Below are 27,663 nucleotides of genomic sequence, written 5' to 3'. Positions count from 1 at the left end.
ACAAGTATGCAGCATCCCTTATTTCTGCTTGGGGTAAATGTTAATGGTGATCTATGGTTATGAGAATTGTTTAATCACGATGTTGGACCCTGTGTTACATAGAACTCTGCATTTCCATGTAACAGTTATGTGTTACAGTGTATCAGAGATTATGAGGTGACAGTTGGGACAGCTGAGTCAGGGCAGTACATGGGCCCTCATTCAGGTGCGAATACTTCAAGGAATTTAAGGATTTTATTTAACAACTCTCCTCTCTTAAGTACCAAGAAACTCAAAAGCGGTACCTCATATGTTAGTTTGGGAGAGGTCATGTTGAAAACGTTATATCTAAGATCATGGTTATTAATGTCATGCCAGGTCATTAAGATAGCTGGGGGGCCCCAGTACTAAACGGAACATGGCAAAATCTGGGATGTGTGACCATATCCCTCCAAAATAATAATGGAAAATACTATGTGTGGCAATAAGTAGCTATAAAGGGGGTTATTTGTTCACCTGAGCAGCTGGCCACACTATTTTGATGTCATTGTGATGTCATGGAGCTTTCTGAATTGTTGCTAGGCAACGTACCAAACAGAACTAAAAGATATAGCAAAATCCAGCATTTCGCGTGCAGACTCCAGAGTAACTGCAAGCATTATTTGGATCAGTATAGACTATTCCAATATGGATCAGCCTAAACAACTACTCAAACGACAAGCACAGGATCACGGGTCAGTGAATGATTCTCTTCTGTACATCGGATAATAATTTTTACATAACTTGAGGGGAGTTGTATTAAGCCTTTGAATGGAGAGAGACAACAACTGTAACTGCCATCTTTATAAGCCATCTGTGCTTTATAAGTAACAGAAGCGGATTGCTTGGTACCTGGTAACTCCTATTTGGGTTTCTTTGTGTATAATGGTTCAACTCCAAATATTCTCCCAAATGTTGACGTATCACATAAGACATCCCAAAAAAATGGAGTTGTAATACTTATGTTATGGTTTAAAAATGTATTTGTACCAACAAAAGTCTCAAAGTTGGGAAAAAACACATAAAATAATTACAAACTAAAAGTATTCCCCAAAAATAGTAAAAATATTTATTTCAATAAAAGAACAGGAAAGTACGAATAGTATACGTCACATGTATAGGTAAAAGGTAGCGCGGGACTCCTTTACCTTTAGTAGATTAAAAAACATTTTATCAGTGCCTCAGGCCGACCGGTATCACCTCGCTAGGAGACTTTGGGCCTTATTCAGATCTGAGCTCAGTACAAATTTGTTTGGAAAATGGGCAAAACCATGTGCACTGCAGGAGGAGCAGATGTAACCTGTATAGAGAGAGTTAGATTTGGTTGAGTTATTTTGTTTCTGTGCAGGGTAAATACTGGCTGCATTATTTTTACACTGCAATTTTGATTTCAGTTTCAGCACACCCCACCCAAATTTAACACTCTTTGCTCCGGTTACATCTGCTCCTCCTGCAGTGCACATGGTTTTGCCCATTTTCCAAACAAATTTGTACTGAGCTCAGATCTGAATAAGGCCCTTTATCAAGAGTATAAAGTGAAGCGCTCACATGATAGTACTGTGCCTGCAAAATCTTGTTGGTGCAACTGCAACTCATTCTGAATCGGATATCAATGCCGCTTTGTGACTACACCTGAATAAGGGACATGAAGCATAATATTCATATCACCTGGACCAAAAATCTTTTCTTGCATTTGTTTACTACACACAAAAAAGTAGTTTGGGGGAAATTTACTAAGATGTGTATTCTACTTCACATGTGATGTTGCTATGGCAACCAATATGATTCTGGGCCTTATTTTGATTCACTCTTTCTGACAAAATACTTCTTAGATGGACAAAACCATGTGCACTGCAGGGGGGGTAGATGTAACATGTGCAGAGAGAATTAGATTTGGGTGAGTAATTTTGTTTCTGTGCAGGGAAAATACTGGCTGCTTTATTTTTACACTTCAATATACTGTAGATCTCACTTTGAAGTAAAACCCCCACCCAAATCTAACTCTTTCTGCACATTTTGCATATGCTCCCCTGCAGTTCACATGGTTTTGTCCATCTAAGAAGGATTTTGTCAGAAAGAGTGAACCAAAATAAGGCCCTCTGACTACTTTCTTCTAGAGCAGGGGTGGGGAACCTTTTTTGTGCCAAGGGCCATTTGTATGGGGAAAAAATTCTTCGGGGGCCATATGTAAAAATTTCTCTTACAAATTGTCCTGCTGCAGCCGTCCCTCGCTCCGGCGGCTGACACTGAATAGGAGTGACAGTCTCCGGCTACTGCTGATTAAGAGGAATCTCGCCAGAACTACCGACCTCTCGTGAGAATTCCCCTGTACTTCCGGCAAAGCTGCCAGGTGGGTGGGAGGGCCACTCAGAACGGTTAGTTCCCCACCCCTGTTCTAGAGGGTGCTAAATAAATGAGAAGTAGATTCTGATTGGTTGCCCATAGCAACACCACATGTGAAGTAGAATACACATCTTAGTAAATTTCCCCCTTTGTCTTCTTTTTTTTATAGAAATATTCTCTTCCCATAAATCCCATCTCAGAAATGCAAAGTTCTGTACTGATAAACTTGACCCTTATCCCTTTATGTTTTTTTTTATTATAACAGTGATGAAAATTACTGCCCTGTGCAAAATGAAGTACTTTCTTCCCTGAAACACTCATACCAAGTGCTAGAGTTTCTGGGACAAGGATCTTTCGGCAAGGTGGTGAAATGCTGCGAAAGAGGCACCGGGAGGAACGTAGCAATTAAGATCTTTAAGAACACCCCTTACTTTGCCAAGGAGGGACAAATGGAGGCAAATATAATGACGTGGCTCAACAGGAATGGAGCATATGAATATAACATTGTTCAAGCATATGAGAAGTTTAGCCACAAGAACCACACATGCATTGTTTATGAGCTGCTGGGACAGGACCTCTACCAATTTATGAGGCAGAATAGGTTCAAGCCAACACCACTTGTAGACATCCGACCGATCATACACCAAGTGTGCACTGCTCTCGCCCAGATGAAAACCCTGGGCATCATCCACACAGACCTAAAGCCCGAGAACATAATGCTGGTGGACCCTATAAAAGAGCCTAACAGGGTAAAGGTCATTGATTTTGGATCTGCCATAGTGAAGTCCAATGCAAAGCATCCCAGCTATGTGACAACCAGGTATTACAGGTGAGACATAGTCAGATTAGCCCCTTGTAAGACTCAGATTAGTGTCTCAGGACAGCAGTTTTACGTAACATGAGGAATAATATGGCGGTGGGATCTTGTATACTACTTTATTTCATGTTTGTGTCAGTGTTATATAACTCCTTTTGTGCTTCTGTTGCTGAGTAACTATCGCTGTTACTCTTATACATAGCTCGGTTCTTGTAGATGCTGTCAGAAAGCGGTAAATTTAGGCCCGCCATCAGGAATTTTGGGGCCCGGCACTCATTTCCAGTCGCCCAAACCCCCCCTCTCCCTCCTCACTTGACTTACCATAACCTGGCTCCTGCTCCCCATCTCCTCTTCTGCTGAGCTGTAGCCCAAAGGTCCCAGAGCAAAGGATTCTTCAACTCAAGATCCCGGCAGACAATTAAAATGCAGCACCAGCTGGTGAGCCAATTAGAGCTTGCGTACCGTCTGCCGCTCTGATTGGCTGCTGCCACGCAAGCTCTGATTGACTCAAAAGCTGGTGCAGCATTTTAATTGGCCGCCAGCGTCCTGGGTTGAATAAGCCTGCGCTCAGGGACATGCTTTGTTCAGCACAGCGGAGGCAGTTGGGGGGTTGTGGCGGTCAAAATGAGCTGCCTGGGCCCTTCCAGAGGTCGGGCCCCGACAGCTGTAACCATAGCACCCCCCTATTGGAGGCCCTGAGTAAAGGTAATAGATGAATAGGATTTAATGGATAAGTTACTGTCTACAAGAGCATGAGAGGCCAACAGCACTGTGGCTGATTGTTCTAACTGCCAGCACTGCTTGTTCTAACTGCCAGCACTGCTTGTTCTAACTGCTGGCAATGCTTTTTCTAATGGGCCCCATACATCAGCAATCACAATTTATGGATTTCCAGATCCAGGGATTTTTTGGCCAGATAAATGGATTTTACAATCTATCTGACTTTGCCCACACATTACAGATTTATTTCAGTGATCGGCAGATTTTTCCATCTAAAGATTGCATCTTCATATCTGGAAATTGCCCAATCGATTGCTGTTCATAATGTAAATAGATGGAGAAGACGAATTGGGAATGCCCACACATATAAATAAGATCTGCAGATAATACCAGATTATTAAACATGTTTAAAAACCTGATTAAGCAATCGATTGGCGATTTTGATTGGGATTGCCAAAAGGGGGAGCCCACACATCTAAAATTAATTGTGGCAATCATCTCCATATCTGAAAATTGTCACATCTCCATATCTGAAAATTGTCACAATTAATTGCTGATGTATGGGGCCCTTAACTGCTGGTACTGCTTGTTCTAACTGCTGGCACTGCTTGTTCTTAAACATTTTAGCACCTCATGTGTGTGTACCTCTAGCATGTTAAACCTTAACTTAACTTATCTTAACATTAAACCTGAAATAAAGACTCGGAGACATAGGTTTGGCAGAAATTGTTAGCTGATTTATTATTTGAATATTTAAGCTAGTTTTTGATTTGATTAAACTAATTTAAATAAATGGTGGCCAAGAAAGAACGGCTACTAAACTAAACTCCACCCCCAAACTCAGCATACGTAATCAAACTACCCTACCAAGCGGTATCCACTCGACCTACTACATTGACTACCACCCAGCCAGGTGGTCTCGCTGCCCCCAAGCGGGAGATCGAGCGAAAGGCATAAGTCAATGAATAGGCGAGCGCACCGAAAACAATCTATATACGTTGCATAAACGGGTAATGGACAGGGGCAAACGCAGGATTTTCAGAAGGGGGTTTCCAGAGGGGCGGAGCAAAGCACGGAGATGGACACTTAGGTGACCCAGTATATGCTTTGATGTCCCGCGGGTGGTAGGGGGTATTATATCAACCGCTCTGCCTGTACGGCCTGGATCAGTAATTTCCACTAATTACCCCTTTACTGCACAAATGGTGGGAGATGGGGTGGGAGAAGGGGGCATTGGGCTGAAAGAAGGGGCCCTGATACATAACTTCCAGGGTGGTAGAGGATGTTTAATATGCAGAGATGGGGTGTATAGTGGAGTGGGCTTATTATTCATAATTTTCTGGTGGGAGGACAGCTTGCTTGACTGCAGATATCTCCAGTTCCCGGAAATAGATTTCTTAGATTTTAATGGAATTAAAAACTAGAGAATCTCACCTACCAAATGGTATTGGGGACTAGGGGATCAGAGTTCAGGAGGCAGAGCAATCTGCCAATGAGTATATAAAACTACATACCAGGTGTGTGGAGCTGGAGCAGTAACCAGCTGCTGGAAGGCTGATATCTCTGGTTCTGGGCACAGTAGAGACAAGCTTCTAGTGTCTTTCAAAGGGGGAGAGTCCCAGCTTTTGGGATATACCCCCAGAAAAACTCTATGTCAGAAAAAACCTGAAATATCTGACTGGGAAGAGCAATTAACAGGCTTGGATGGGGACCACTGCTTTGAAGTCAGATATCTTCGGTTCCCAAGGTCCGATTTTAAAAAGACTCCTGGGGGGGTTTCTGGGTACTCGGAAACCCCCCCTGCGTGCGCTACTGTGGAGGCTAATAAACTATTAACCTGCCGTTCTTTCCCGCAAAGGCATGAACCCTGATCCCAGGGTACAGCCCCACCACCAGTCTAAGACACCCAAGCAACAACCAGAAGCAGATCCTCCAGAAACATAAACAGCCCCTCTGGAAATAAATGAACCCCATCAGGCCTATACAGGTGACGGCACTTAAACTTAATCCGAGTATGAGGTATAACAGCACCGCCGGCCGTTAAAACCCACCTTGTAACAGCCGAATTAAGCTTCTGTCTGGCCTCGTAAACCACCTTAGCATCTCTGGCCCCTCTCCAACAGATACGAGGCACAATAAAAGTCCACACTAACGTACAGTGTGCCCAGGCTGCACAAATGGCCTCCAGATCACTCAGGATCTGGGCCCGCAATCTCAATTGGGACATTTTCTCGAGGTCGTTGCCACCGAGATGAAGCACCAGGACTTCGGGCACCCCAAACCTGCGAACATTCACCATAAGGAATGACTTCAGGGTGCCCCAAGTCATTCCCCTAATACCCAACCACCTAATGTATTGGGAGCAAGGAAACTCAGGCCCCCCCCCAGAGGCAACCAACCTAGCAGCCCAATAGATAAAGGAGTGACCCACTACCCACACCTTTAACCTATCGTACCCCACACCTATAAAGGAGAAGAAAAAAGAAGCCATTAGTACGGTTGAATTGTTATGAAGGGACATGGTATTGGACTAGAGGATCTGCCAAAGAAGAAAAAAAAATTTAGATTCTGATTGTGGCACATATTGGTGCCGGAGACATGCTTCAATCACAATTGAAGCCATACCAGGACACAAAAGGGAAGAGTCACAAACAATTGGGGGTAACAAATAGGTTCTCGACCCCGGGCACGTGTTGCGCCCTGAACAATATGTTGAAGCGCAAACATTGAAGAAACAGATGGCTCAACACGCGCAACACAACAAGCGACTTGGCCCTCTGGTTGTTAACCCCTTCCCGACATTTGACGTACATTTACGTCATGGTCGGGAAGTACTTCCCGACACATGGCATAAATGTACGTCATGGTTTGTAACTGTCACTGCGTCTAGAGACGCAGTGACAGTTAGGTGATGTCTGCTGTCCCTGACAGCAGACATCCCCCCTCGCCGCCCAGGGGGGGCAGGGGTGCCCCCCCCGGTCGGCGATCGCTGTGATTGGCTGTTCAAATCTGAACAGCCATTCACAGCGTTTCCTGTGTTACCGGCGGCTAAGCCGCTCGGTAACACAGGGATCGGTGGTGATCGGTGCTGTCAAGTACAGCACCGATCACCACCGATGTGCAGCCCCCACCTCCCACCCGCCGGGCACTCACCCGGCAGCAGCAGCAGCTCCCCCGGCTCCCCCGGCAGCTCAGCGCAGCAGCGCTGCCCTCCTCCCTCCTCCCCCCTCCCCCCGCAGCAGCAGCAGCATCAAGCTGCACAAAAATACAATTTGGCATGAATGAATGAGAAAATATATATATATATATATATATATATATATATATACACACACATATATATATATATATGTGTGTGTATATATATGTATATATATATATATATATATATATATACACACACATACATATATATATATATATATATATATATATGTGTGTGTGTGTATATATATATATATATATATATGTGTATATATATATATATATATATATATATATATACATACACATATATATATATATATATATATATATATAAAGATATTCCCGACATATGATGTATATATACGTCATGGTCGGGAGGTACTTCCCGACCGAAGACGTATATATACGTCATGGTTTTAAACTGTCACCGCGTCTATAGACGCGGTGACAGTTTGGAGATGTCTGCTGTCCCTGACAGCAGACATCCCCCCTCGCGGCGATCGCTGCGATTGGCTGTTCAAATGTGAACAGCCAATTGCAGCGTTTTCTGTGTTACCGGCGGCTAAGCCGCTCGGTAACACAGTGATCAGTGGTGATCGGTGCTGTTAAGTACAGCACCGATCACCACCGATCGCCAGCCCCCCCATCCCACCCGGCAGCCCCCCCTCCCTCCCACCCACCCGGCTGCCGCAGCGCCAGCACCCCTCCCAACCCCCCACCAGCCGCAGCGCCAGCCCCCCTCCCAAAGCTGGTGACCAAAATGGGGTCACTTGTGGGGGGGTTCCACTGTATTGGTGCTTCGGGGGTCTTGCTAATGCGACATAGCACCCACCATTCATTCCACCACCAAAAATCACTCCTTCCCTTCTGAGTCCTGCCATGCACCCAACTGGTATTTTTTGGTCACATGTGAGGCATTGCCGTACTCGGGAGAAATTGGGGCACAGATTTTGGGGTGCTTTGTATCCTTCATTCCTTGTGAAAATGAAAAATTTTGAGCCAGAACTGCATTTTTCTGTAAAAAATTACATTTTTTTACACAAAAATGCAGATCTGGCTCAAAATTTTTCATTTTCACAAGGAATGAAGGATACAAAGCACCCCAAAATCTGTGCCCCAATTTCTCCCGAGTACGGCAATGCCTCACATGTGACCAAAAAATACCAGTTGGGTGCATGGCAGGACTCAGAAGGGAAGGAGTGATTTTTGGATTTTGCAGCACAGATTTTGGTGGAATGAATGGTGGGTGCTATGTTGCACCAATACAGTGGAACCCCCCCACAAGTCACCCCATTTTGCAAAGTACACCCCTCAGGGAATTCATCTAGGGGTATAGTGTACATTTCAAACCCCCAGGGGTTTCACCAATTTTGATACAAGTGGTCAGTGAAAATGAAAAATTACATTTTTTTACACAAAAATGCAGATCTGGCTCAAAATTTTTCATTTTCACAAGGAATGAAGGATACAAAGCACCCCAAAATCTGTGCCCCAATTTCTCCCGAGTACGGCAATGCCTCACATGTGACCAAAAAATACCAGTTGGGTGCATGGCAGGACTCAGAAGGGAAGGAGTGATTTTTGGATTTTGCAGCACAGATTTTGGTGGAATGAATGGTGGGTGCTATGTTGCACCAATACAGTGGAACCCCCCCACAAGTCACCCCATTTTGCAAACTACACCCTTCAGGGAATTCATCTAGGGGTATAGTGTACATTTCAAACCCCCAGGGGTTTCACCAATTTTGATACAACTGAGCTGTGAAAATGAAAAAATTTTTTTTTTTATTTTCACTGCCCAGTTGTACCACAATTGGTGAAACCCCTGGGGGTTTGAAATGTACACTATACCCCTAGATGAATTCCCTGAAGGGTGTAGTTTGCAAAATGGGGTCACTTGTGGGGGGGTTCCTAACTTTTAGCATCTTATGGTGCCTAGAAACCTACATGGTGCCTAAAAAATAATCTCATAAAAAGGAGGCTCCAAAATCAAGTAGGTGCTCCTTCTATTATGAAGCCTGTGGTTTGGTCACCGTGCACACTAGGGCCACATATAGGATATTTATGAAAACCAAAGAATTGGGGGAATCAATTTTTAGTCACATTTCTCTAGTAAAATCTACTGTATTCGTTAGAAAAATGTATTAAAATTGAAACTCTGCAAAAAAAATGAAATTTTGAAATTTCACCTACACTTTGTTTTAATTCCTGTGAAACACCTAAAGGGTTAACAAACTTCCAAAATGCTGTTTTGAATACTGTGAGGGGTGCAGTTTTTGAAATGGCATCATTTATGGGGGTGTCTCACATACAAGTCCCTCAAAGTCACATCAGAACTGAACTGGTCCCTAAAAAAATCAGTGTTTGAAATTTTCTTGAAAATTTGAGAATTTGCTATTCATATTTTACGCCTCCTAGTGTCCAAAAAAATGAAAAGGAAGTTGAAATAATGATGGCAACATAAAGTAGACATATGGTCTATGTTAGTTATTAACTATTTTGAGTGGTATGATTATTTGTCTCACAAGCAGAAAATGTAACATTTTGCAAATCGCTAAATTTTCCATTTTTTCACGACATTTTGGTATTTTTCACAAAAAAACACAGACTGTATCGACCCAAATTTACCACTAATTTGAAGTACAATGTGTCACGAAAAAACAATCTCAAAATCACTGGGATAAGTAAAAGCAAAAAAAAGTTATCCCCACTTAAGTGAGACATGTCAGATTTGAAAAAAATGGCTCTGTCAGGAACGCAAAAACTAGCTCTGTCAGGAAGGGGTTAATGGTGTGAACCGCCCCTAAATTATGACACCAGAAAAGCAGACTCCTGTTTGCCAGGCGAGGCCCCCAGATTTCCATGGAAACCATAATGGGGGACAACTCCAACAGCAGCAAGTCACGTGTCAGGCCCGACTCAAACCAAACAGAGGGCCAAGGAGCAACAGACCAACTACCAGCTAAAAAACAACCGAAACCAGTGGAAACTGCGGCATCAGTGAACAACTGCAACTGAAGATTGTCCACTACCGGAGCCAACCAGATCCGAAATGCTGGAGGAATGCAGCCCAGACCTCCAGGTCTCACCTGATCTCGCTCGACAGGCGGACTAGGTGATGCGCTCTGGCCACCCCAGCAGTGGCACGCTCCAACTTCCTACAAAACAACCTGCCCATAGGGATAACTTTGCACCGAAATTCAGCTGCCCCAGCAAAGACTGAGCTTGACGTAATGGGACTTTTCTGGCTTGGCGACACACTTCTATGGCCTCCCCGAGTTTCGTGACCTTATCCAGTGGCAGCGAGCAAAGCCCCTGCACTGAGTCAATCTGGATCCCCAGAAAGGAAAGGCACGTGACAGGGCCCTCCGTTTTCTCTTCCGCAATCGGAACCCTGAATTGATGGAAAAGAGAACGGATATTTTCTAGGATGGCTGCACAACGGGTGGACCCAGCCGGCCCCACACACAGAAAGTCATCGAGGTAATGAGCGATCCCGCTCTCCCCAGACGACTGCTCCACACACCAATGCAAAAAGGTACTGAACCTTTCCAAAAAGGCACAGGATACTGAACACCCCATAGGCAAGCATTTGTCGATGAAATACTCCTCTCCTATGCGAAAGCCCATTAACCTGAAAGCATTGGGGTGCAATGGGAGCAGCCGGAATGCGGACTCAACATCGATCTTAGCCATAAGGGCCCCTGCGCCGTATGACCTAACCATAGCCAGGGCGTCGTCAAATGACTGATAAGCCACTGAACAGCACGGTTCTGGGATGGCGTCATTGACAGAGAAACCCGCAGGGTAAGACAGATGTTGAATTAGGCGGAATTTGCCAGGGACCTTCTTGGGCACGACTCCTACGGGGGAGATAACCAAGCCATCAACTGGGGGCTGATCGAAAGGGCCAGCCATACGCCCCAACTTTAACTCTTTGTCCACTTTATCCCTTAACACTTCAGGGAGTGAACAAGCAGACTGCAGGTTTCTGAAGGAGCCCCCTCTAACTACACCCTGAACTGGCAACTGGAACCCCTGACTAAAACCCTGAAACAAAAACTCTGCAGTCGCCCTATCTGGGTATCGACTAAGCCAGCCGGCCATCGCCTCGACCCTAACCGGGGTATGAGCCCTATCGAGGGTTCCCGGAGGGAACCGCCTTGGAGGAGGAACCTGCGCCCGCCCCTCTACCGAGGCGACCCCCCCCCCCGAAAGCAATTGGAGGCTGGGTGGTTCCCAGAACAATTGATGCAGACATGTTTAAACCTGCATTTCTGTCCCAGCTGGCAAGAGTTGTTGTTATAGGCAAAACACTTCCCCTTCGCCTGTCCTGTTCCCGCAGGCCTGGCCCCAGGGGCAGGACGTTGCGCTTGTGGGGTGCCCGGTGAAACCCTGGGAGCAGTGGAGGGGGCCGCGGCTGCCGCTGTAGCCACACCCTCGACTGCACTCAGATGGACCCTGACCACTTCCATCCACACCTCCACATCTCCACATCCTTACACCCCAGGTCCAATATGTGCAAGCAATCCTGCTTGCGTCGGAACTGCTCATCGTAAGTACGCCAAGCAGTGCCCCCATACTTGAGGTGCATGTCATGGACCATATGGATGTACCTTATGACATTCATATGCTCCTCTGGCCTGTCCTCCAGGTAGCAGGCCGCGAAGACGCAGAAACCTGCCAGCCAATTATCGTAGGAGCGGTACGCCTCCGCCCCTATCCCCCCTTTACCCTTGGCCTCTTTAAACGCCTTTTTGGACTCCTCCGTAAGGCTAAACACATACACAAAATCTCCTTTCTGAATTTTTACCCTACAGCTCTCTCTAAGGCCCCTCAGCACTGCCGTGTAGTCACAGTGCACCACCCCGGGAAGGTTACGCCTCTTGCGTGATAAGGCCGCCTTCTTCCTCCGTTTTGTCCCCTGCGCCAAGCGCCCTGCGGCCTTCTTAGCATACTTGGCGGCCCGCTTCGGGCCTTCGCCGTGCTGCCGTGGTCAGACCCACCAGCAGAAGAAGAGGAAGAAGAGGTGGATCGGGTACCCTGGGAACTGCCTGAAGACCCCCCAGAAGCAGATCCTTCCCCGTCCTCATCAGAGGCCTCACCTGCCGACTCTGGCTGAGCAGCCCAGGTATCATCATCCGTGTCGGCATCGTCAGCCGTGTCGACCTCCTCATCGACAACATCGTCGACATCTGGGAAATCCTCCTCCATGGCCGTATCATGCTCATCCGGGACAGGGCTGAGCAGCCTGAGGCCCGGCATGAAGGACCCCGCCTACTGGCCCGCCGTGGGGTGGAATGAACGGTATTGGGGTTACGGGCAGACCTCCCCCCCAGCACCGCTACTGCGTCCCCCATATCCTGGATGGCCCGCATGAACTGGGAGCTCCCACTAGCACCGTCACCCCTCGCGTCCCGTGGCATTGCCTGCACCAAAGGAGCCAGAGCCCCAGAAACCGAGGACCAAGCAGCAGAGAGGGCCTCAGGGTCAAAGGCCATGTCGGCAGATCCCACTGCAGAGCCCCGACCAGTCTTCCGACCGTGTCGACCCCCGCGGGCGGAGCTACTGCCCCGAGCATGTCCAGAACGCCCAGGACCCCCCTCCGCAGCGTCACCCCCCGGCAAGCCGGGACCTATTGCCCAGCAAGGTGGGCATATATGGCCTCGGTGACCCCGGTGGGGAATCCCTCGATATTCCCAGATACCGCCGTGCCCCCACACCTCCCCATGCCCTAGCTGGCATGCGCACAAGCAATGCCCTCCGAGCCCCAGCAGCAGGCTGAATGCTCTGAATCAGGCCCCTATCAGGCAGAGGAGACACGCTCCTCTGGGACCCCGCGGATTCACCCCTCCCGGGACCCCCCCGCCGACTCCTAGCAGGGGCCGGGGGAGCTGAGGCAGCATTAGGCCCACGCCCACCCGCGGACGCGCACCGCGACACGGCTCCACGCCGCCCACCAGCCGACATGGAGGAGGCTGCAGCCGCACCCGCAGCCCGGGGGCTGGGGCTAGCAGACACAGCCCTCCTCACACGCCGACCTGCGGGAGGCGCGGACGCCGTTGCCGTGGGCGACCGTGCGGTAAGCGTGGCGGCGGGCAGCTGGGCATCCTCAGCAAAACGGGCAGGCAGCCTGGCAGAACGCCGTGGGCGTGGGGACCGTGAGGACATGCTAGCAGAGGGAAAGGTGCTTAAATTAGGACAAGTGGAAGCTCAAGGGAGAAACGTCCACTCACCAAAATCTCAGCAGGAAAGAGAGGAAGACTCCTCCCTTTCCTGACCCCATATTCAGCTAGCTCTGCCATTCCCAAGCAGTTTATTTGATCCCCGAGTCACATGCTCCCTAATGGTCACACACACACAGCCTGGGACCCATTCCATGCCTAGTGCTAGCATTACATTAATCAACTGCCGACATTGCTAGTTCTAACTGCTGGCACTGCTTATTATAACCGCTGGCGCTGCTTATTATAACTGCTGCCTCTACTTCTTATAACTGCTGCCTCTACTTAATGTAACTTAGGATGCTGCTCATTTCATTTGCTATGACGACTTGGCATTACTGCTGTGTACAATTGTAAATTGCCCAGATAAAGCAGTCCATATTGACATGTTATGTGGCATGAAAGGATACTAGTTTTTAGGGTCATAATAAGCATGCCCCTTAAGAAGAGTATGTCTGAGCTCTGTCATCCCAGGCCAGAAGAAGTGCACGGGTTTGGCTCTGTTATCTCTGTATTATATGTGTGCACCTGTCTGTATTTACATACATTCATACTCATCATGTTATCGACACATAGGTGATTTACTTAATGCTAAAGTGTTTAACATGTAACTCTTCCTCTCTCTCTCGGCGATACAGTATGTAGTAAACACAAAAAAATTATATAGTGGAGAGTGATAAAGTACCATCCAATCAGCCCCTAACTATCATGCTAAAGGCTGTTTGAAAAATAACAGTTAGAAGCTGATTGGTTGGTCATTTATCATTCTCCATGTTGTCAATTTTCAAAGCTTAGTACATCTGTCCCTCCCACAATCTCTCTCTCTCTCTGGATCTACCTCCATCTCTCTCTCTCTCCCTCTGCTTTGTCTGTCTCTTTTTCTTTCTCAGTCTGGATCTACTCCCGTCTGTGTCTCTGCACTAAGGTGGGAGATGTACTGAATATGGGATGGCAACCAGATTTTATCTATTATCTTCTAGAAGATGCTAAATAAATTGTCTCTGTCTATCACTTTTTCATTCTCTTACTCTGAACTTTGCAGGTCTCCAGAGGTTATCCTGGATTCGCCGTATAATGAAGCCATTGACATGTGGTCTTTGGGCTGTATAATGGCTGAGCTGTTTTTGGGGTACACCCTGTATCCTGGGTGCTCGGAATATGACCAGGTAGGTAGTGCTGTGCCAGATAATCATGTTTTCTATGTGGTTTATATGTATACACTGAACTATTCAGTGCTGTATCTATATAAGGTGCAAAGAGTGCCATGTGCATATGTACATAGTAACATACATAGTAATTAAGGCTGAAAAAATACATTAGTCCATCGAGTTCAACCTATCTGACTTGTAACCACTGACTTGAGTAAGTCATATCTTTAGGATTCCCTTAGTGGCCAGAAATCAATTTTGATTTAAATTCATTAACAGTTGCTGTAACCACCCCCACCGGCCATGACTTCCAGAATGTTACTGCTCTAATGGTGAAGAATCTTCTTCTTAATTCAGTTTGGAATTTCTTTTCCTCGAGCCTCAGTAGATGCCTGCGTGTCCTAAGGGAAGCGGTACATCTGTCAGAACAGACTTAGGTCTACAGTCATTAGGTCGACCCCGGAAGGTCGACTGTCCCCAAGGTCGACAGGGTTAAAGGTCGACATGGCTCAAGGTCGACATGACTTAAGGTCGACATGGGCCAAGGTCGACATGGGTTTAGGTCGACAGTCATTGGGTCGACATGAGTTTTTCACTGGTTTTTGACCCGGATGTCGACACAGTCGACATGGACACAGTTGGAGTTGAACAGCAGCCCCTTGCATCGCTCGCAATGCTTCGGGCACGGTGCCTCGCTGTGCTCGGCACACTATTTTATTCTCCCACCAAGCCCTAGTGGATGGTAGGGCATGAAATACCGCCTGTCGGCACATGTCGGCTCAAAAAACAGTGAAAACTCATGTCGACCTAATGACTGTCGACCTAAAACCATGTCGACCTTAAGTCATGTCGACCTTGAGCCATGTTGACCTTTAACCCTGTCGACCTTGGGGACAGTCGACCTTCCGGGGTCGACCTAATGACTGTCGACCTAAGTCTGGTCTGACAGATGACCGTTTCCCATCCTAAGTATAGGCCTGTGGGACCACAGGGCTCGTCAGACCAGGGAGAACCACATTGCATACTCTGCACCCATATAATCATTACTTCTTCTCTGAAATCCAACATCAGCGGCGGCACCACACTGCAAATCACAAGGTGGCCATTCTCCTGGTGATTCTGGAATCCTGGACCTTGTGTGCTGTGGGGTCCCGTTTTGAGGCCTAGTTAGGGATGGCCATCGATATGTAAAAACATCGCTGGTCATCCGTTGCATAGTTATACACTATCGATGGCCAGTTTTACTTTTGAAACGATGGCCATCCCTAGACCTAGTTGTTGCTCAAGGTGTTTGTAATTGTCTTTTTTGTGTAATAATGCGTGTCATGTGCATCCACACAGATCAGATTCATCTGTTGGACCCAGGGGCTGCCGCCAAAAAACACTCTCAACTCAGGGAGAAAAACCACCATGTTCTTCCATCGTGACTCTCCTGCTTCTCCGTGGTGGCTGAAGGTAGGAAAACTTTCCTTTTTAATCCATGTTGTGTAGCAAATAGGATACATAGTAATGTGACATCTAGGTGACATCATAGTCCGCACTGCTCGGCTATATTATATACTATATAGTGACATCATAGTCCGCTCTGCTCAGCTATATTATATACTATGGCCCTTATTCTAATCTGTGCGGTACGGCCCGCGTGCGGCCGTACCGCCGATGTTTTCACTCTGCACATGCGCAGAGGTCACTCTGCGCATGTGCAGGCGAAATCGCCGCACACAAAAATTATACGCCGCAAAGGGGGCGTATAGGGGCGTGAGGGGCTTGATAGCCTCATTTACCTATGTATACGCCCAGCGTTTCATGGGCGTTCCCATGCAAACGCGGGGCGTATGCATGGTAATGAGGCTATGACGCCAGTGATGGGGGCGGAAAGCTGACATCGCCGGATGTCAGCTCTCCGCCCAAATACAAGCTTTCACACGGACGATTGTCCGTGTGGTCTAAGCTTGCGTGAGCTGGTGGAGCGTGCGGCCCTGCCTTCGATGGTCGTCGACCATCGAATGCAGGGGGCAGCTCCCACCATGGTGGAGGCGTACGCCCCACCATTTTCATGCGGATCGCCAGCCGTCCGCGTACGGACGGCCGTGGCGATCCGTCTTGTAGGCGGGCTTTGGTTTGTGCGGCCGGAGCAACGTATGCGGCTCCGGCCGCACAGATCAGAATAAGGGCCTATATGTTATTAATATCAGATCTCCAGTAATGTCAGATCTCCAGCACGTATAGTTCTCTGCTCTCTAACAATTGTTTCTTTGACGCAGAGACCTGAAAACTGTAGCCAAGAATCACAGGAGATCAGCGATGACAGATTTCTTAGTCTGGATGACTTACCGAAGGTACTTCCCTATGAGACACTGTTTGGGGTATATTGGCTCGCTCTAAAGGTTTCATGTATGTACTTTGTGGCACAGATGTGCACTCTACAAACATGTGTATATGTAAGTGTAGGTTCACAGAAGTAGCCGCCAATCAGATTCTAGTTATCATTTATCTAGCACTTTCCACGAGATAATAGGTAGAATCTGATTTGTTGTAAACCTGTAAAAGTTATACTTTGGCTTCCATAGAGCACCTGATGGGACAGTGTGTGGCAGCGTGTGACTTTAGGTGTTCCATCTCTGGATATCCAGAGTGGTGAGCAAGGGTTTTTGCCAGAGGTGTTATGGGAGCCAGAGCCTGGGGGCTTATCGGTTTTGTTATTCTCTACAGACGGACAGACTGCATTACTGACGTAACATGTCCGCTTGGTCTCTTTGCAGGTGAATGAGCGAACAGATCTTGATGGCTTTGACTTTGTTGTTGAGCGGGCAGACAGAAGACAGCTGGTTGATCTGCTGAAAAAGATGTTGGACCTGAATGCGGCTACAAGAATGACACCCAGTGAGGCTCTGAGGCATCCGTTTCTCACCATGGCCCACTTCAAGGATTTCCAACACTGCTCATAGTACGGAATTTATTTGATGTTTTGCGGCGCACTGGGGAACATAGTGGTAGCAATATAGGGGGCACTGGGGAATATAGTGGTAGCAATAAAGGGGGCACTGGGGAACATAGTGGTAGCAATATAAGGGGCACTGGGGAACATAGTGGTTGCAATATAGGGGGCACTGGGGAACATAGTGGTAGCAATATAGGGAGCACTGGGGGACATAGTGGTAGCAATATAGGGGGCACTGGGTAACATAGTGGTAGCAATATAGGGGGCACTGGGGAACATAGTGGTAGCAATATAGGGGGCACTGGGGAACATAGTGGTAGCAATATAGGGGGCACTGGGGAACATAGTGGTAGCAATATAGGGGGCACTGGGGAACATAGTGGTAGCAATATAGGGGTACAGGCAAATTGGCAGCGTTACTTCCAAACTGTCTGCAGCCCAAAATGTAAATCAATGTTTACTTAGAAGTCATGTTACTGCATGTGGGGCTATTTCATGTAGTGGGGTGACAGGGGTCCCAGAAAATTATTTTACGGGTAAAATGCAGATATTGAGGGTCAGCTGACAATGTAGTGGTTGAAGCTGTACATATACATATGTGTATAACTAAATGTTAATAGATATGAATTAATTATTTAGATAAGGGATGCCTTGTCCTTTGCTCGATCTGAGACAGAATATTCTCTGTATAGTGTGAAGGCTTTCTTCTGCCTCATATGATTTCTTGTTCACTCAGTGACATTGTGTCTTTCTTCCATCTTCCTTTCCCATTTTCGTCTCAATGCACAATTGAGTCCTTCCTTCTCTATAACGTCCCTCTTTCTCTCTCTATATCATAGTATAGACAGTTGTGTCCGGAATATGAGAATATGCAAGAGGCCAATGGATAACTGCAGCACTGCAACTAAGCTATCTCAGGTGCAGCAGAAGATGCAACCTCAACCGGTGCATCAGCATATCCCGCCTCGTCCAATGCCGAAGAATATCCAGCCTCGCCCAATGCAGCAGCATATCCAGCCTCGTCCAATGCAGCAGAATATCCCGCCTCGTCCAATGCAGCAGAATATCCCGCCTCGCCCAATGCAGCAGCATATCCCGCCTCCTCCCATGCAGCAGCATAAACCATCTTGCCAGATGCATCAACATATCCCGCCTCCTCCCATGCAGCAGCATAAACCATCTTGCCAGATGCATCAACATATCCCGCCTCCTCCCATGCAGCAGCATAAACCATCTTGCCAGATGCATCAACATATCCCGCCTCCTCCCATGCAGCAGCATAAACCATCTTGCCAGATGCATCAACATATCTCGCCTCCTCGGGTGCAGCAACGGCCTTTTCAACATGTAGAAACCAGAGACATACTGCGCCTTCTCGCACGTTTGGAAGCAGAGAAATATTATGCCTAATTCACACCTCTCAATGTATAACCTTAAAAGAACAATACAGATATCACCATTTCTTTCCAAATAGATTTTGCATTGGAGATTTCTCAGACGAGTGATAGTATCTGAAAAGATAACCACCAATTCTCACATAATATGTGAGTTGGTGGAATAGAGGACAATCATAGTGCAGGTTATCTTTGGTTAAAAAGAGGTTTTAATACAAGTCCGCACTTACAACAAGTAGACTTTTTCACAGCATGTATGATAAAACCCTCAGGCAAAGCTGCTGACAATCAGATGGAACAGGAACAAAACAGCATCGATAGGTCCATATACCAGTCCGGAACCAGATGATGGAAAATCTTTGCTGTACCGCCTTGTGGATCACCAGACAGCCTCTTCTTCCTGGGGGGTCGTCACATCAACACTCAACGCGTTTCGATAATCTTCTTCAGGAGTGTATCATACACTCCTGAAGAAGATTATCGAAACGCGTTGAGTGTTGATGTGACGACCCCCCAGGAAGAAGAGGCTGTCTGGCGATCCACAAGGCGGTACAGCAAAGATTTTCCATCATCTGGTTCCGGACTGGTATATGGACCTATCGATGCTGTTTTGTTCCTGTTCCATCTGATTGTCAGCAGCTTTGCCTGAGGGTTTTATCATACATGCTGTGAAAAAGTCTACTTGTTGTAAGTGCGGACTTGTATTAAAACCTCTTTTTAACCAAAGATAACCTGCACTATGATTGTCCTCTATTCCACCAACTCACATATTATGTGAGAATTGGTGGTTATCTTTTCAGATACTATCACTCGTCTGAGAAATCTCCAATGCAAAATCTATTTGGAAAGAAATGGTGATATCTGTATTGTTCTTTTAAGGTTATACATTGAGCGCTGTGTGTTAACACCTTTTTTGTCTACTGTATCTATTTGGTGGTATTTTCTTGGATGTTATACCCTAGGTGATATATAAACATTGTAATGGCTGATGTGTGACCTTGTATGTGCACCTTGATAACCAAATACTTAACACTCTAATGAAATAAAGACTCGGAGACGTGGATTGGCAGAAACTGTTAGCTGATTTATTTATAGATCTTTAAGTTATTTTTGTAGTTTATTTATTAATTATTAATTTTTTATTAATGGTGGCCCAGAAAAGAACGGCTATTTAACCCCAAACTCCACCCCAAACTAGCATACGTAACTTGGCCTAACTCGACAACGGTATCCGCTCCTCCTACCCATTGACTACCCCACCCATCCGAGTGGGGACGCTGTCCCCGGTCGGGTAATCCAGCGAAGGCCTAAGCCAATGAGAGGCGAGCGCACCGAAACAAACCAACTACGCAGCAAACATAACTTGTGAAAAGTCTTACAATCTATCAACTAGCCGTTCTTTCCCGCCTATCAGCTAACGCGCTTAGTATGAAAAAACACCCTCTAAAGAACCATAGAAGAAAAAAGGGGAGGGAGGGCGGGAGAATTTTCTGGAAAGAGAGGCAGACTCCTCCTTTCCCAGCTATAATATTCCCAGCTAACAGGCCAGCCCACAGATCTAATAGGGTCCCCGAGTCACATGACCTACTTGTCACACACAGCCTATCATGTTTAAACTACTCCCTGTCTATCCAGCCACTGCGTTGTTCTAAACATTGTAATGGCTGATGTGTGACCTTGTATGTGCACCTTGATAACCAAATACTTAACACTCTAATGAAATAAAGACTCGGAGACGTGGATTGGCAGAAACTGTTAGCTGATTTATTTATAGATCTTTAAGTTATTTTTGTAGTTTATTTATTAATTATTAATTTTTTATTAATGGTGGCCCAGAAAAGAACGGCTATTTAACCCCAAACTCCACCCCAAACTAGCATACGTAACTTGGCCTAACTCGACAACGGTATCCGCTCCTCCTACCCATTGACTACCCCACCCATCCGAGTGGGGACGCTGTCCCCGGTCGGGTAATCCAGCGAAGGCCTAAGCCAATGAGAGGCGAGCGCACCGAAACAAACCAACTACGCAGCAAACATAACTTGTGAAAAGTCTTACAATCTATCAACTAGCCGTTCTTTCCCGCCAACGCGAGGCCTCGATCCCGAGGCCCCGCCCGCCACCACCTAAATCACAGATTCAATTGCCAATAACAGATCCTCCACAAACATCCAGAGACCTTCCTTGACTAAATGTACCCCGTCAGGCCTATACAACTGATGATAGCGGAATCTAATTCTTTCATGGCGGACCACAGTGCCACCTGACTCCAGCACCCAACGAGCCACTGCCGCATTTAACTTCTTTCTGGCCTCGTCAATCGCTCGACAATCCAACGCCCCTTTCCAACTCAGGCGGGGCACTACAAAAGACCACATCAATTTGCATCTAGGCCATGCATTCTTAATTGCGTCCAGATCATCCAGGATCAAAGACCTCAGCATTAGTTGGGACATTTTCCCAAGATCATTTCCCCCGAGATGAATCACCAACACCTCGGGCAGGCCAAATCTCCTCACTTTCTCTAGAAGGAAAGCCCTAAGCTCGCGCCAGGACATTCCCCTCACACCTAACCAACGCACTAGATTGCAACACTCCAAAACAGGTCCATCGCCTGAATCCATTAACCTAGACGCCCAGAACACGTAAGAGTGGCCTACCACCCAAACTTTACGGTTATCGAAGCCCACACCTATATGGAAAGAAATGCGTAGATAGGAGTTAGATTAATTCGTTCAAGGACAGGTAACTAATTATTTAGGAGGATCTGCCAAAGAAAAAATTTGGTTGTGCACAATTTGGTGCGATAGGACTGCTTCAATGCTAAATGAAGCCACTCAAGACACAATAGGGGTAATGACAAACGAGGGAGGCAAAGGTAATGGAAAGGTTGAGGAAAAAGAGGAATTACTCGGCCAGAGAAAAAACGACTGAACCTGCTGAGGGACTCTTAATTGGTGCCGAATTAGCCGAATTAATGTAGCCGAATTCAGTCCGTCAGTCAGGCAAAAAAGCGTGAAAACTCCGGACGCTGGCCCAACAACAGAGCGTAGCTAATCCCCGAGTAGGCAGGCCTAAAGGGAGGAGGGGTAACAGAGGATACCATCCACTCAAACGGAAATCAGACATACACAGACCATCAGGGCAGGAGGTGCGGACGGATGTATTTTCTATAGGCCGCTGAGCGCCACCTGCCTAATCCCTTGATGTCGCTAGCTTGCCAACCTGCCCTAGCCGCGGAAGTAGCTGCCCCTATGCGGAAAGAATGGGTGCCAAATTCACCCGGATCAAAACCCAGCTCACTCAAAAAACGGCGCAACATCCAGCTGAACTGATACCTCGTCAAAGGGGACTCGTCATAGTGTAGCAGCCAGGATCCTGCCGCCTTGGGTCTAACCGCCATATATTGGTTAGCCAAATTAACTGGACAAACCAAGACCGGTAAAACCGGGTACATTGGCACCCACGCCCCCCTAGCAGCCTGATCGGTTTTAGAGCGCCTAAGCCTACACCAGAGGGCTCGCTTGTCTATGCGTATGTCTGACAGTAGTAGATTGGAATCCTTATTTTTTGAAGGAGCAACTAGCTCCATAACTCGCAAAGCCCCGTGAAAAGCCATAGCAAAGGCTAACCTAAATAATAGTGTTTCAAATGCTGAATCTGCAACTATGCTCACCTTCTCAGATAGTAATTTGAGCATGGTGAAATCAATGGGACGTCTCTTGTCTGGGGCGACAGGGGCTACGCGGGACCAGCCCTTCATTGCACGCTTAACCAAAAAGCATTTCGTGAAATCTGTGAAACCCTTAAGCTGCGCGAAGAAGGATATACCCGCTAGGTGACGAGATACTGCTGCCCTGGACAAGCCTGCGTTGTATAATTTCCAAATAAAAGATAGCAGGAGCTTTTGCCCGCGCCTACCTTGCCCCGCAGACCCTCCAGCAAAGCTCTCCCATTCCGACCACGCCCGGCGATACGTTTTAAGAGTAGCAGGCGTCACTGACATTTCTGCTAGGCCCTCCAGTCCGGCTCGATGACCTGCCAAACATAAATTGGGCACGAGACCCCAACAGCATCAGCACCTGGGGCTAACTGCCTGAAGCGCTCCCACTGAAAGCGCGACAACGCGTCCGCTACCTCGTTAGTGACGCCTGGAACATGCTTTGCCTTGAACAGAATGTTGTAGCGTAAGCATTGCAATGACAGCTGCGCCAACACCCTCAAAACCTGTAGTGATTTCGCCTTCTGATTGTTAATAGCGTGGACCGCGTTGTAATTGTCACACCAGAACAAAACACTACGATTCGCCAGCCGAGAGGCCCAGATCTCCATTGCTACCATAATGGGGAAAAGCTCGAGAAGTAACATATCCCTGACAAGACCGCTCTTCGTCCAGGAAGGAGGCCAAGCTTGCGCACACCAGCTACCGTCTAAGAAGCAGCCAAAACCGAAGGAGCCAGCAGCATCAGTATAGAGTTGAAGCATAGCATTGTCCGTAACAGGGGACAGCCAAATGCGCACGCCATTAAAATCCTCCAAAAAGGAGGACCAAACCGCGAGGTCACGCCTAATCTCAGCGGACAGTCGAACTAGATGATGCTGTCTGGCTACTCCGGCCGTGGCCCTCTCCAACTTGCGGCAGAATAACTTACCCATCGGGATCACCCGACATGCAAAATTCAGCTGGCCTAGCAGGGACTGGGCTTGCCTAAGCGTTATTTTGCGCGATGATTTGCACAGCTCGATTGTGCTCCTGAGCTTGTCAATCTTGTCCTGGGGCAATAGGCACAGGCCAAGGTTTGTGTCAATTTGGATCCCCAAAAATGACAGACACGTCATTGGACCCTCTGTCTTTTCCTCGGCTATAGGGACACCGAATTCTCCAAAAAGAGATCGGATAGCAGACAGGAGTCGCATGCACTGCTCAGAGTGCTGCGGTCCCACGCATAGAAAGTCGTCCAGGTAGTGAGCGATCCCGCTCACACCTGCCGACCTCTCCACACACCAATGCAGAAAGGTACTGAACCTCTCGAAATAAGCACAAGACACTGAGCACCCCATCGGCAAACATTTGTCGATGAAGTACTCGCGCCCAATGCGGAAGCCCATGTACCTAAATGCATTTGGATGTAATGGAAGTAGCCGGAATGCTGACTCAATGTCGACCTTGGCCATGAGCGCCCCGTGCCCGTAGGACCTGACCATCTCAAGAGCATCCTCGAAAGACTGATAGAAAACTGAGCAACAATTCTGTGGAATTGCATCGTTGACGGAAAAACCATCTGGATATGATAGGTGTTGTATCAGTCTGTATTTGCCAGGCACCTTTTTTGGAACCACACCCACCGGGGATAAAATCAAGTTCTCCAATGGCGGCTCCAAAAAAGGACCGGCCATACGCCCCAGTAGCAGCTCTCTGTCAACTTTTTCCCTAAGGATGGCAGGAAGCGATTGCGCAGATTGCAGGTTCCTAAACGATCCACCCCTAATTTCGCCTTGAATAGGCAACTTGAAACCAATTGAAAAACCATCAAATAAAAACTTAGCTATCTCAACATCTGGGTACTGTCGTAGCCAAGGGGCCATGCGCTCGACTAGTACCGGAGTAGGCGCTCTAGCGAGATGGTCCTGCTGCCGAAGGTTTGTGTGCGGCCTGTGCGCCCGCCCCTCTAGCGGGGCGGCCTCCTCGAAAGCAGGTGGAAGCCGGGTGGTTACCCGAGCAATTGATGCACACATGCTTATATTTGCAGCGCTGCCCCAGCTGGCAAAAAGAGTTGTTGAACGCGTAACATTTCCCTTTGGCAGAACCTGGGGCAAATGTCCTGCCCCCAGGTGTGAAGCGCTTTACTGCAGGAGTTTCCCCAGCCTGTCGTTGCTGCCCGTATGTTTGCGCTTGCGCGGCTGGCAGAGGTTGGGCTTCAACGCCGACCTCGGTGTGGACTCTGGCTATCTCCATCCATGTCTCAACGTCCTTGCAGCCAAAGTCCATAACATGCAGGCAATCTTGCTTGCGCCTAAATCGCTCGTCGTACGTTCTCCATGCCATTCCGCCGTAACGCACGTGCATATCATGGACCATATGAATGTATCTAATGACATTCATGTGCTCCTCTGGGCGGTCCTCTAAATAGCAGGCAGCGAAGACGCAAAAACCAGCCAGCCAATTATCATAAGAGCGGTAGGCTTCTGCCCCAATACCGCCCTTAGCCTTAGCTGCCTTATAAGCCTTCTTTGACTCGTCAGTGAGACTGAACAAGTCAACGAAGTCACCCTTCTCTATTTTCCTCCTGCAGCTATCCCTAAGCCCCCGAAGCACTGCCGTGTAGTCACAGTGAACCACGGGAGGCAAATTCCTACGCTTCCTTTCTCTGCGCGAAATGCGTTCCTTCCTTTTGCGCTTTCCTTGCTTAACCTGCCGACTCGCCTCCTTTTTAGCGTATTTGGCGGCCCGCTTGCGAGCCTTAGCAGTACTGCCTACATCTGAACCCTCAGGAGAAGAAGAGGAGGAAGCGGAAGAATAGTGCGTTGAGTGCGATCCCCCCGATGTACTGCTAGACCCTTCAGCCTCCTCATTGTCAGAATCTCCCTCACCTGATGACTCGGGCTGAGCCGCCCACGTGTCATCATCATCATCCTCATCTGCATGCTCCTCCGTGGTGTCATCAGTTGTCACAGCTCCTTCATCACCAACATCTGTGTTGAAAAAAGAAGGGGACCCAGGGGAACGCCTACGCCCTTTTTGGCCACTTCTACGCTTGCTATGTGCTGGCCGGTCCCTAGATTGCCTGGACTGCTCCCTCTCCCTGCTGACAGTCTTGGAGCTGAGGTTACCAAAAGCCCTAACAAATGCAGCACACCCCGGTATGGTTTTCTTTCCGGAGGACCTGCGCCTGCTTGAGCCTGCAGCTCTCCTGCTGCTAGGTACACCATCCACCAGAGGAGCCAGTGCCCCAGCTACAGAGGACAGTGCTGCAGATAGAAAAGCCGGGTCGAAGTCGGGGTTCACCGGTCCCTTGCGGCTGCTGTGCCTGCGTGCCTCCTCGGCTCCACAGCCACTGCGCCCAGCAGACCTACCCCTGACACTCCCGCTGCCTCTGTCCCTGTCATCGCTGTGCCCCCAACATGCTGGTGACCCTGCGCGCTCCCAGGATGGCCTGTAAGCAGCGGAGTTTCCACTGTCAGCTCTGCAGGCGTCCTGCGTCCTCACAGGGCCTGCAGCACCAGCCTCATCCCCAGTCCCATAGCTCCTTACTGCACTATGGCCGGGGCGCGGGCTGCCACGCCCCCCAGGCGACGACGCCATTAACTCCGGGTCCGCCATTACCTGTGGAGACTGTGGCGCCGCGTGCCCCGAATCCTGTGGCCGTCTTCCCCTCCCCTGACCCCTGGCGGGTGCCGGAGTCTCGGCAGTAACCCGCCGACTACCATTGCCTCGGCCGCGGCCTGACGCGGCGCGGCCGCCTCGCGTCGCCGACCGCCCGCGCCCAGCCTCCCGCGTCACAGCGGGGCGCGCTGCAGCCGCGGCCCTGTCAGGTCCAGCGGCGGCGCCGCGCCTACCACCGGAGCCTGCGGAGGGGGCCGGAGGATCGACCTCAGCGTCAGGTAAGGGGTCTGCGGGTAGGCCCGAAACGGCACCCTGAGCAAAACGGGCAGGGGGCCGGGTGATACGCTTGGGACAGGACGCGGGTGTCTGCTTGGACCTGGGCATCCTAACTTCCACTAAAATCACCAATGGAATTGACCTAATGTGCCCAAATAAGCACGGTAAAGGCACCTACAGGGGCAACACGTCTACTCACTCAGAATTTTCTGGAAAGAGAGGCAGACTCCTCCTTTCCCAGCTATAATATTCCCAGCTAACAGGCCAGCCCACAGATCTAATAGGGTCCCCGAGTCACATGACCTACTTGTCACACACAGCCTATCATGTTTAAACTACTCCCTGTCTATCCAGCCACTGCGTTGTTCCACTAGCTGCACTTTGTTTTAATTGCGCACTTGTGGTTGGTACATTTTTTGCTGTTTCCTAATTCACACCTCTGCCCAAATGTAATAGCAATATTACACTAAAAGTACAAAGGGCTCTTTGTACTTATCTGGTGATTGGAACCATCGCTTATAGAAAAAAAAAAAAATCCAATGCTATTTTGAAGTGCATGTAATGTTATGCTTGATTAGCATTTTTATTAAACTTTTACGTTTAATTTTATCCTTATACTCACAGCGCCATCTGAACCGTTCTTTCTTTTTTCACATATATACATACATACATACATACATACATATACACATATACACACCTACACACCTACACAAATACATCATAAAGAGGAGAGGATAGGCAGCAGTAGGGGACTTGGGTGGAGAGCCGGCCTTAGGCATAGGCAAACTAGGCAATTGCCTAGGGCATTTGGAATGCCTAGGGGCATCAGCAGCTTCTGCTGATTAAAATGATATGCAGCATGCCTATATTCTGTGTGTGAGTGAGGCTGTATCTGCATATGAAATAGTGCATTCATGGAAATCACTGTAACATAGCATTCTGTATGCAGGTACAGCCACAGTTGCACACAGAATATAGGCATGCCGTATATCATTTTAATCATTGGAAGCTCCTTGTGTGTGCTGGTCATAACGATGCAAATAAGATGAATATTCAGCAAAAATGGCACCCAACGTTAGCAGAACTGGGCAGGAGCTGCATGGCCTATTGAGGCAAGATGTATGAGGAAACATCTGTATCCAAGCAGAGGCAGAGGTCACAGTAGTAGCGGCTGTGCGAGTGCTGTCTGTGGGTGGGTTGGTTGTGCAATAGTGTTCGGCATCTGTGTAAGGGGCATTATGAGTGTCA

At 48.0% G+C, this 27,663-nt stretch overlaps 1 protein-coding gene across 1 annotated transcript; it reads left to right on the top strand.

Annotated features, from left to right (window-relative positions):
* Positions 1–2,618: 2,618 nt before the first annotated feature.
* LOC146071819 (homeodomain-interacting protein kinase 2-like) lies at positions 2,619–18,828 on the top strand (the record flags this gene model as incomplete). The annotated part of the gene is made up of 6 exons (XM_083179462.1): positions 2,619–3,190; positions 14,372–14,495; positions 15,819–15,932; positions 16,742–16,816; positions 17,240–17,424; positions 18,258–18,828. Coding segments are annotated over 6 exons (1,641 nt in total), but the record flags the coding sequence as incomplete, so codon positions are not given.
* Positions 18,829–27,663: the final 8,835 nt, after the last annotated feature.

This window comes from Crinia signifera, chromosome 1, assembly GCF_055691185.1.
Source record: "Crinia signifera chromosome 1, ASM5569118v1, whole genome shotgun sequence".
NCBI classification, from domain to species: domain Eukaryota; kingdom Metazoa; phylum Chordata; class Amphibia; order Anura; family Myobatrachidae; genus Crinia; species Crinia signifera.
Note: the sequence above shows the minus strand (reverse complement) of the source record. Positions and strands in the feature narration are given on the sequence as shown.